At 37.9% G+C, this 12,261-nt stretch overlaps 1 protein-coding gene across 1 annotated transcript; it reads left to right on the top strand.

The window, feature by feature from the left end:
* The first annotated feature begins 517 nt into the window (after positions 1-517).
* LOC133647999 (probable ATP-dependent RNA helicase DDX41) lies at positions 518-11,223 on the top strand. Its single transcript, XM_062043767.1, has 17 exons — positions 518-680; positions 3,554-3,649; positions 3,737-3,887; positions 3,983-4,057; positions 4,136-4,196; positions 4,275-4,411; positions 4,498-4,570; positions 4,880-5,033; positions 5,153-5,289; positions 5,455-5,617; positions 7,786-7,917; positions 8,005-8,076; positions 8,162-8,258; positions 8,423-8,572; positions 10,244-10,315; positions 10,696-10,806; positions 10,879-11,223. Exons 1-17 carry the CDS (start codon positions 654-656, stop codon positions 11,013-11,015), a joined length of 1,845 nt encoding a protein of 614 aa, XP_061899751.1. The 5' UTR covers positions 518-653; the 3' UTR covers positions 11,016-11,223.
* Positions 11,224-12,261: the final 1,038 nt, after the last annotated feature.

Raw genomic sequence — 12,261 nt, 5'->3', positions numbered from 1 at the left:
TAAAGTCGGACTAAGTAGGAAATGACTGAAGGCCTAGGTGGGAAACACACATCCTGCCACTGCTTAGATAAATAATAATTATATCTGGCGTATCCGGTTTGATCCCATTAGAGATGTGAACCTTAATGTTTAATTAAGGGTTGGAATTGGGGGTTAAATCACCAAAATTGATTCTCGGGCATGGTCACCGCAGCTGCCCACTGCTCCCCTCACCTCCCAAGGGGTGATCATGGGTGATGGGTCAAATGCAAAGAATAATTTCGCCACACCTAGTGTGTGTGTGACAATCAGTGGTACTTTAACTTTTAACTTTAAATGCAGATTTATGCTATACCAATAATAGCCAAGATTATGTTGGCTGTTTTGTTCTATTAAGCAAATATCACTTTTGAGACTGAAAAATCTTTCGTTCCGAAAGATTAAAATGATACAGTTATGGCAGAAATACAATTAAGTGTGGCGTTTGGTTTCTTGGAATGTTCGCTGCCATTGTGTGACGTCACTCACTGTTGTTTGCGTTTGAACCGTTTCGCTTTCCTTACTTTATTTCCCATAATGCCCTGACTCGTAATCGTACGGCATAGATGCACTTTTTGTCCAAATCTGGATAGTTTAAAAATTGTATGTCACATTTCACCATCAATTAAATTAAAATGGAAGACGACAATCGATTTAAAAAGGTAAGATTAAACTAAAAGCCCTCATTCTTTCGGCTACAGAACAAGCTACGTTACCATTAGCTAATAGCATATATAGCAACACTTGTATTGAGTAAGCATGTTTACTAAGTATTTGACGCTGTTGACCTGTTTAGTGTAATATGTGTGTGTTCAAAAACCTTACATTATATAACAGTTCTACGAATTTAGCTACGACGTGCATTAAATTGTTTGGGTGCAGTTACAATGTAAAACGTCATATAATTTACATATTCTCATTTCTCTTTTCAACATGTGCCAAAATAAGTAGGAAGAAGCAAAACTTATTTAATCCTACCCCTTTTTCAATTTATAGTCATCAAATCATCATATACAGCAGTTCAATTCCATATGTAGTTGAGTCAATTAGATGAATAACATCTCATTTTCAATAAACTTCTAGATGTTTCCCACAATTTTTCTTTTTTTACATTCGAAGCAGTTTTAGTTTGAACATCCTTTTAAACAGCATTAGATTAGTACACTGTTTTTCAACCTTTTCTGAGCCAAGGCACATATTTTTCATTGAAAAAATCTCGAGGCACACCACCAACAGAAAATATTAATAAATGAAACTCAGCAGCCGACATTGACAGTAAAAAGTCATTCTCGCAAATCAACATCGCGCTGTGACTTATTTGGAGTTTTTTGGTGTTTTCCCGTGTGTAGTATTTTAGTTTTTGTCTTGCGCTCCTATTTTGTTGTTGATTGTCATGTCATGTACGGATGTACTTTGTGGACGCCATCTGCTGCTCCACACGCTGCAAGTCTTTGCTGTCGTCCAGCATTCTGTTTTTGTTTGCTTTGCAGCCAGTTCAGTTTTAGCTTCGTTTTGCATAGCCATCCCGAAGCTTCAATGCCTTTTCTTAGCGGCACTTGCCTTTTGTTTATTTTTGGTTTAAGAATTAGACACCTTTTTACCTGCACACTGCCTCCCACTGTCGTCTGCATATTGTGATCACGACAAACCATGTTCCCAACATCCTCAAAGCAATTAGCTACCTGCTGCCTCTACTGATATGGAAGAGTATTACATGGTTACTCTGCCGATCTCTAGACAGCGCAGACACTCGACAACGGCACATTTGCGGATTATAATTACTGGTTTGCAAGAAATATTTTTAACCCAATTAGGTGAAATTACATGATCTCCCACGGCACACCAGACAACATCTCATGGTACACTAGTGTGCTGTGGCAGTTTGCAAATGCACAGAATAATTGAAGATTTTGGATTCAATATTAATAATTCATTTTATTAATGGGTGCCTTTCTCAGCACTCAAGTTCACTTTAAAAGTCATGTGACAAACATGTGCAACTGTGCAACCTACTAATAAAAGTCTTAATCAATCAACTGTAAAAAAAAAAATGTAAATACATAATAAGAACAGTGCAAATGGGAAGTGACATGGGGGCAACTAATTAACGTGAGTAGGCTAGTTTAAAAAGATATGTTTTCAGGCGAGATTTGAAGGTGGCAATGAAAGAGGAGTGTCAAATGTCCAGGGGCAGAGAGTTTCAGAGGTGAGGTAAACCAAAGAGTAGAGAATTACAGTAGTCCAAACGGGATGGGACCAGGGTGTGAACCAGAAATTCAGCACTGCTGAGGGAGAGAGATGAGCGTAGGCGAGAGATATTGCGTAGATGGAAGTATGCTGACCGAGTGACATTATTGATTATTGGACTTGAATGATAAGGTGCTATCCAGGATGACACCCAGACTCTTGACCTAGGGAGAGGGGGAAACTGTTGAATTGTCAATGGAGATGGAAAAGGCATTTATTTTAGAGAGGGTGGAATTTGTACCAATAAGGAGGAGTTCAGTTTTATCACTATTTAGTTTGAGAAAGTTATAAGAGAACCAGGACCTGATTTCCTGAAGGCAATCGAAGAGGGAGAGACATGGTGGGTTTGGAGGACAGGTAGAGCTGGGTGTCATCTGCATAGCAATGCAATTGAATGTTATGTTTATGGAAAAAACGGCCAAGAGGGAGAAGGTAGATGATAAACAGGAGGGGTCCGAGCGAGGACAGAACCTTGGGGTACACCAGAGGAGAAGGGAATAATGAGATCTGAATGTTTTGAGTTGGACAAACTCTTAATAAAAGGGTTTGTATTTTTTCAATATTCGATATCATTATTTTAACAAACCTTTTATTGTAACAAGATTAGTGAATTAAGTGCACTTTTTTAATTATTTCCCCATATCTCTGTGTATTAATTCAGATACGATAACACTAGCAAACAGTAGAGAATATAAAGTGATTTTTAGTCTACAACGGAATTGCTTCATTCAAACTGATTTTTGGTCCACAACGAAATTGCTTTATTCATTATTGAAATATTTCTTGTCACTATATGTTGTATATTTTTTAATGAGATTTCCAGTTCCTTTCATCAACCATTATTCCACAAAAATGTGGTTTATTTTACTCTGTCGATTTCTACTCAATCTATTTGTGTTATAAATGACCCCTTTAACATTAAGGAAATTGTGCTTTAGTGATTGATTGATTGATTGAGACTTTTATTAGTAGGTTGCACAGTAAAGTACATATTCCGTACAATTGACCACTAAATGGTAACACCCGAATAAGTTTTTCAACTTGTTTAAGTCGGGGTGAGACATATTCCGTTCTTTGTAGCTAACATAGCACGCGATGAAATCTGTGTACTTTATAATTTAGATGAATAAAGGTATACTATTCCAGTTTATTATATATATTGTATCATAACCACTCTATAGAATTATCAATCAATGTCATCTGTAAAAGTCGTGTTTTCTTTTCTTTCGTGTACTTTTGCAAAGCCAAAAAGTATGTATTAATTCCAGTTTTATTTATCTTCCGACAGCGATCCCATGGAGAGGATGACAGTTCTGACTCAAAGGGGTCGGAGGATGATGACTATGTTCCCTATGTTCCAGTCAAAATCAGAAAACAACAAATGGTAAGTCATCTTATTGGCGAGTCTTTATGTGTGTACTTGACTTGGAATAGAAAGTTATCACAAACACATCTGCTGCTCAAATGGCAGATTCAGAAGATGTTACGCCTCCGTGGTAAAGCGGTGGATGACGAGCACAGAGACAGCGGAGAGGAGCAAAGGGATGAGGATGAAGGACTTGGTCCGCGCTCCAATGTCAGTCTCTTGGACCAGCATCAGCACCTTAAGGAAAAAGCAGAAGGTCTCCATTTCAAGCCGGATCCCCTTTGGGATTTTGAAAGTTTCTTTCGAACTTTGCACATTTTCTAAAATGTTTTTTTTGTTTTGCGTTTATAGCACGTAAAGAGTCAGCCAAGGAGAAGCAACTGAAAGAGGAAGAGAAGATTCTTGAAAGTGTCGCAGAGGGAAGAGGTAATAATTCATTACTGATGTGAAGAATTCAAACAAGCTAAATTCCCAATATTGACAACACATCCATTTCTCTACTAGCTTTGATGTCTGTGAAGGAAATGGCCAAGGGTATCATATATGATGATCCAATCAAAACAAGGTATGCGTTTTATTTGTTAATTCTTTATACATTTACCAAAGTTTGTAGCTTGTGTTAAATCCTGACTGTTCTTTGTAGCTGGAAGGCTCCTCGGTACATCCTGAATATGCCAGAGACCAGAAATGAGCGTGTCAGGAAGAAGTTTCACATCCTGGTTGACGGAGACGGCATCCCTCCTCCAATAAAAAGCTTCAGAGAGATGAAGTTACCCCCAGGTTTGACTCCATTTGCTGGTTCACACACACACACAAAAAAAAACCTTAAAGATACTGTCTGCCAACAAATCTACGTTTATTTACAGCTATTCTAAAAGGTTTGAAGAAGAAAGGAATCGTACATCCGACGCCGATTCAAATTCAAGGAATCCCGACAGTGTAAGTGAGCTATGCAAAGCTACAATGAAAAGTCTGGACTTGAATTACCATTCTGTTCGTTAGGGAAACATGTACATTTTACAGTCTGTTCATTCTATTGTAGCTGAAGTTTGGCAGGGTAGAAATTTTCAACATTAATAAACACACTGTTGACCTAATTTCTCTCTGACGTTGTCAAGCAAAACTGCGCAATATTTTCTTTGTAAAGGTTTCTTAACATGACTCATCAATGTAGGCCTGGATCTCTCAGGACACATTTACAACTGTGTGTAATTACTGCACACATCAATGAAATGACTGTGCTTGTAGTCTGTCAGGTCGTGACATGATCGGCATCGCCTTCACTGGCTCGGGCAAAACGTTGGTCTTCACGTTACCCATCATCATGTTTTCTCTGGAGCAGGAGAAGAGGCTGCCCTTCTTTAAGAGAGAGGGTCCGTATGGACTCATCATCTGTCCTTCAGTAAGACATAGCCTCTGTATCTTATTGAGTTCATTGGTTAAAATTACCTTTCATACAGCGCTAAATAATGAATGGGACAATGTTGTAACTATTTTGTTATACCTCTCCCTTTTTCCCAGCGAGAGCTCGCAAGACAGACACACGGCATCATTGAATACTATTGCAAGTTGCTAGAGGAGGAGGGAGCCCCTCAGCTTCGAACGGCTCTCTGCATTGGAGGGATGTCAGTCAAGGAGCAAATGGAGGTTGTGAAACAGTAAGTGTAAGAAGCAGTAGGAGGTCACTTGTTTTTTATTTAAAACCCCAGAAGAAGAAACCTTTAGTTTTCGAAGATATCAGTAAGGTTTGGTTACTTTGTGATTGAGCATATAATGAGATTCAGATGCACGCAATCAGACCTTGTGCGTCTCCATGTTTGCAGTGGTGTGCACATGATGGTCGCCACACCCGGTCGTCTCATGGACTTGTTACAGAAGAAGATGGTGAGTCTGGACATCTGTCGCTACTTGTCATTAGATGAGGCTGACAGGATGATTGACATGGGCTTTGAGGAGGACATCAGGACCATCTTTTCCTATTTCAAGGTAAAGCCCTCTTCTGTTATTGGTATATTTACTTAGCACAATATATAAGTTTCAACCTTTTGGTTACACATAGCCTCATTTACAGTTGTATTATTTTCACGAAACTATTCAGGGTTTTCCCTTGATTGCTGAGATACCGGTGGCGGTGGTGACATGGCTAGGGGTGTGGTCACCATAATGTGCATACTTTTCTAGGAATCAAAAATACACTTAACGTATTGTCGACTACAGAACGCACCGGGGTTTTAAGCCGCACCCACAAAATTTTAGGGAAACATTTTATTTTTCCATATATTAGCTGAATCTGCATATAAGCCGCATATGTATATGTTGCGAAATAAGATATTTACACAAATATTTTGTAAATAAATACCTTAATTGTTTCCAAAAGGTGTCTGTAACAGGGCAGTAAAATGGCTGATGAAACTACAGTCATTGTCATGGACCCACTAGCTGCTGAAGCTCGCTCTCCAATCAGCTAAACAGACTAAATAGTTCCACGGCGATGTTTCGTCGAATTTACAAGGAATTTGTCAAACTGAAACAATACAAAAAGAATGCAGTTGTAAATTAATAATACTAATACAGGCACTCGTAAACATGTTAGCATATTAGCTAATGCAAACGACGCACGCTTCATTACTTTGCGATAGCACGTACAAATATGCATGAAAACACTTCTACAAACATCATAGTACGGTTTTGTTAGTATAAACAGTTTAAAATATTTGGAAGAACTTACAAATGTTGCTTGGAGTGATGAATGGTGAATGCTATGGGCGGCTAGAAGACTGAACGGCAATTCTACTTCCGGTAACTTGAAAGGACTAACTGGAAGGACACTGCATATATCTCGGATATATTACAGTACTTCCACATTGCAGACATGCTGCCTGAGCTCCAGACAATCCCGTGCATATTGCCTACGTCATCACATCTGGTTTCGTCAGTGCTGTTCTGGTGGTCAGTTGTAGTGCGCAAATAATAGGCTATATGTCTCCGTACTGTAACTACCTACTGGTGTTAATGTTGCCTCCGTTTATTATTGATGTCTATTGTTCCCATGGTTGTGAACACACCATGTTGGCATAGAATGTGGAAGTGTTATGTGTCTGGGAATGAAACACGGAAACGGGACGTGTGTGCACGGGAGGAAATACGTGTTGGAATTGCCAGATTGGTAATAAAATTTAAAAAGAGCGTCAGACTTTGTGTGACTTTTTCTGGAGGCTAGACTACATTGTACTACTTTAATTTGTTTTCACGTAAAAACACAAATTTTTAAGGCGTTACAGCGTTTATTTTGGTGTGGCAGTGTGCCACGATCAATTACATTAGGGGAAACGCTGCTATTATTAATCTACTTGCTAATTTGCTCTTGATATCTGGATACTTTCTGTTGTCACACTGTTCTATCTACACTTCTGTTAAAATGTACTAAGCACATACTCTTCTGTTGTTTGATACTTTACATTAGTTTTTGATGATAAAACACAGGATGACGGTGTAACAATATCAAATTAATATTGGTTTCTGCTCATCTGTGATCACGGGCTTATTTCCTGTGTTTGTAAACAATAACAAAAATGACAAAAATATATATTTTGTAACAATAAATAATATAGATCTAAAATCATTATATTGACCATACGCTGATACTAGACTTGGTATCGTTACTGTTGATATTTTTATTGATCTGCCCAACCGTTAACTTGGCTTATTGTATCCTCCTACTGTCTGTAGTGTAGCCTGTTTTGCTATTACTCAATTAAATGTATATTGTCAGCCAAATTTATATCATTCACATACTATATAGTCTATATTGCTCAAACTTAATGCCCACAAAAGTGTAATTTCAATGTTGATGATGTGGGTTTATAAGGGAAAGAAATGAAGGTTATATAGCAAGCAGAAAATGTGTTATTCAAACTATTTTTCCTAAAATACGCATTCAGACTATAAAGTAGGTTTTATCCATTACTCGATTAATTGAACAAACTAATCAATAGATTACCCGATTAATAAAATAATCTATTGCTGCAGCCCTAGAAATCACATTAAAGATATAATTTGTTAGTATTTCAATTGAATACAAATCTAATGGAGGCAGTGCATCTGTAACTCGCTGAAATAGCTGGAAATTTAGTATAAATGTATTCTTCCTATAGGGTCAAAGGCAAACCTTGCTTTTCAGTGCAACCATGCCCAAGAAGATCCAGAATTTTGCCAAGAGTGCTCTGGTCAAACCCATCACAATTAACGTGGGTAGAGCCGGGGCTGCCAGCTTGGATGTCATACAGGTTTGTGCTTCGTTATGTCAGCATTCAATCAACACTAACCTTTTAAATTAGAGTTGACCCTGATTCTTGACTTGTTTGTACCAATAGGAAGTGGAGTACGTCAAAGAGGAGGCAAAGATGGTGTATCTGTTAGAGTGTCTGCAGAAAACGACACCTCCTGTTAGTACCATACCGCCGTACTGCTCTGACACACGTGAAATTAATTCACATTTGGTAAAAGTCAAACTCCTTTTCATTTCAACAGGTTTTGATATTTGCTGAGAAAAAAGCTGATGTAGATGCCATCCATGAGTATCTGCTACTGAAAGGTGTGGAGGCTGTGGCCATCCATGGAGGAAAAGGTATACACAGTGTTCATTACAAAATCTAAAACGGTGCCTGCAGCTTCACATCATTACCACTAGAGGTCAATATTGTATCTGTCACAGCAGGTGCTCAGGGGAATTGTGTTCAATGTTTTTTTGACATGTTCCAAGTTAACTTCAAATGCTCTCTTCTATTGTAGACCAAGAGGAAAGAACAAAAGCCATAGAAGCATTCAAAGAAGGCAAGAAAGACGTCCTCGTGGCCACAGATGTGGCCTCCAAGGGTTTGGATTTCCCAGCCATCCAGCATGTAGTCAACTATGACATGCCTGAGGAGATTGAAAACTATGGTGAGATAATAGTGTGTGTTTATTGATTGATTGATATATTTTTATTTCAAATATGCATAAAAACAAGAGCAAGCCTGATCCAATACAGTGCAGTGTTTCCCATAAACTGCCAAGATACCTGTGGCGGTGGGGGCGTGGCTATGGGCGTGGTCACCATGACATCATTGAGTAATTTGCATAATTTACTACAATGATATGATTTTCTCTAAAAAGGCTCAAAAAATTTATATTTACTAATTAATAATAACAGTTTTGTTTTAAACGTCCGTCCATCCATCCATCCATCCATTTTACAATATAATTACAACACTTTATGTACATATTTATATACAGATTTGAACAATAAGTTATTCATTGAAATATATTTATTGTGGTTCTTACAAAAAATATCTTATAAAATATAAAAGCTAAAATGTCTCTTAAAGCTCTGCCCCTTTAATTAGTGCATTCTAAATAATTTAACTTTAGCCTACTACTACAACCATATTATTTACCAGCAACATAAAGTGAAACAGAGGCAGAGGTGTCCTGCCACAGTCAGTAACAAATAAACAGAAAACAGTAGTGGTCAAATACAAATAAGGCAACAAGAGAAGTATCCTACACTTCTCTTTTGTAAAGTAAATCTGAACAGCCCATATGGGCATCTACATCAACTACCGGTGTATGATTTGCCTGAGAAGCTGGACAGGACACAAAAAAAAAAAAGCCGAAAAATCTATTTGTGGCGGACGTAATTCTTTCGTGGCGTGCCGCCACAAATAAATGAATGTGTGGGAAACACTGCAATGCTTTGTTGCGTTGAAAGTGTGCATCACTTTAGACTTAGACTTAGACAAACTTTAATGATCCACAAGGGAAATTGTTCCAATTGTTTAGACAATGTTGGGTTGTCTTCTCTTCACACTGCCACAGTATCTTGGTTAGGTTTTATGTAAGACTTCTTAATCAGGTAATGCAAGAGTTGGTCCAATCTTTTTATTTCCCCTCAATCAATCATTTTGAAATGCCCATTTTATGGTGCAGCAAACTGCGTTAGATTAAAATAAACAGAGTTGGTGACATCTGACCTCAAAAAGTACAACATTTCTCACATACATCACAAAATCCTTTTTTTTCCCTAGAAGAGTGGAACATTTTTTTTATAGCTACAAAGCAACTCTGACTTTTCTTTCATTCTTTCTTCTAGTAGATGTAATGTCTAGTTGTCCCAATACTTTTGTCCTTATAGTGCATCCTAAATAACATTTGAATACGCTTCCTGTTGATGTTGACGGTTGGATTTATGTTAGAACAAACCATGACTTATGTGCTAAATCTGGACCAAAGTGGACATTTCTTCAAATAGCCTCTAGGACATAGTATGTAAGATCGAAGAGGGTTTTAAATATTCATCATAAATGAAACATGTATAGCAGGTCCTATATCATAATCCATCTCGGCGGACCGAATCTGGCAGCCAAGCAGTCTCTCCAGAAGCAGCTTAGACAAAAGGGGTTCCAAAATGTCCATTTAGAAAATTGCCATGATTATTTTTTTTTTTTTTTTAGCACTGACTGTCAGAGCAAAAATTAGCATCTTAGATGTTTAGACTTTCAATTCAACATTGCAAAATTGATTAATCATATTTGCCATGAATGTAACCCTTAAACTATTTCTGTGTGTTTTCAGTCCACAGAATTGGAAGAACAGGACGATCTGGTCAAACTGGCATCGCTACAACGTTCATCAATAAAGGCTGTGGTAAGGAAGAGCACCGATAATAAAACAAAAATTAAAAAAAATACTTCATCCCTCGGGCCAAATTTGAAGTTTAAATGTAAAATTTGCTGATTGGGTATCTTTTAACTGGACATTGTACAAGAAAATATCAAAAGACTAAGACGTTGATTAAAAAAAAGTAGGTTTACTATCTTCATTCATTATTACATTTTGACATAAATGTCAAATAGTATAATTTTGTCAATACAAGCTTGACTTTTGCCACTTTCAAGTCAGAATATACCAACTCAACAAAAATTCTCAATTTGGCCATACTAACTTTGGGCATAACTGTATGAAACTATTATAGACAATATCATTGGATGATAATGGCAGAAATCCATGTATGTTTCCCCTCACAGATGAGTCAGTGTTGATGGATTTGAAGGCCATTCTCATTGAAGCCAAGCAAAAAGTCCCACCAGTACTCCAAGTGCTCCAATCAGGAGATGAAACCATGCTTGATATTGGAGGTGAGCCATTTAAAGTTGTGGTGGAGTGTTTGACCATGCTTGTCTTAACACAGGATTCTTGTGTTTTTACAGGGGAGAGGGGCTGTACATTTTGTGGTGGTCTTGGTCATCGTATTACGGACTGTCCCAAGTTGGAGGCCATGCAGACAAAGCAGGTCACCAACATCGGGCGGAAAGATTACTTGGCTCATAGCTCTATGGACTTCTAAGTGTCTTTGTGAAAAGAACGATTCTCCACCGATAACTGAGGTGCTGCTCTGTGTCCTGTTGTGTGTGTGTGCTACCAGCCATACCAGGAAGTAGATCTGAACCTTCAGCCCAGCTCAGTCTTAATTTTTTCAACGTCAAGACTTTGTAACATTTTTTACATACTGCTGATTGTAAATAAATATACCGTATCTTTTTTGAGAAAACAAAGGGCATTCTACTTTGGATGTATCATCTCTTCTCTGCAACAGACGCTGATCAAGCAAAATATCTTCACATCAAGTTAATACATGTCACTTTATCCTTTCTGTGTTTCATCACCGAGCAAACCAAAGTTTGGAGTAAGTTGGTTTGAAAATATTTTCAATGTGCTGTACTAACAATCTTGCTCCATCTAATGCAGTGTTTCTCAATAATGGGTTGAAAGTCCGTAGGGACGGTAGGTGGGCAGCATGGGAAATTTTAATTATTATTATCCGAGTTAAATCTATATAACAATAATGGTTTGTTTTGGTTTACACTTTAAGTGAGACTTTAACAAAATGTCCATTATTGTGATTTTACCTTGCAGGGGTGCATTTAACTGAAAGCTGTTTCTACTATTTGGACTCTCATGTCACTAAATAAGGTAATTAAGTTTATTCCATGCAATAAAGAGCAATGTGTTGGTGTTAGCATATATTAATATCTGCAAAGTTCCTTCTGTCTTAAAGATGTTGTTTTCCTGTTTCACACACAATGGGGAAACATCACTGTTAGACCGGACCTTTACTGCCTTTAACCAGGTCAAGGTTATAGTATCCTGTATATTGTGGGGTACGTGCAATCTAGATAGCACATAGAGGAAGCTCCAACTCCTGACATGTCACTTCTCTAATTCTTATGCTTGAATCTTACCTCTTTAAGCCATAAAACGGTGATAAGAAGTTGGTGTACTCTGTTATGTTTACCATGCCACTGTGTTTACAGAAGGATCCTGCTCAGTCAAACGGAGGGGCTTTCTTGGAAATAGCGTGACGGAAGGATAATAACTTTTAACGTAGACAACCGGTAAGAGCTTTCCCATGGCGGCTGATCTGTCGTCATGTGGGTACACAATCATCCCTGGTAGTATAGTTGTGAGGAAATCGGGATGAGAGGTGCTTCGGGTAATAATCTATTTGGATTTTCTCCATCCCTTATTTAGTTAATGGTTCACAAAATGTTAACAACACAGGCAAGTATGACACAGTTCTAATCTACACCCCT

This window comes from Entelurus aequoreus, linkage group LG04 (genome assembly GCF_033978785.1).
Source record: "Entelurus aequoreus isolate RoL-2023_Sb linkage group LG04, RoL_Eaeq_v1.1, whole genome shotgun sequence".
Taxonomy (NCBI): domain Eukaryota; kingdom Metazoa; phylum Chordata; class Actinopteri; order Syngnathiformes; family Syngnathidae; genus Entelurus; species Entelurus aequoreus.
This window is presented reverse-complemented; position numbering and strand designations above follow the sequence as displayed.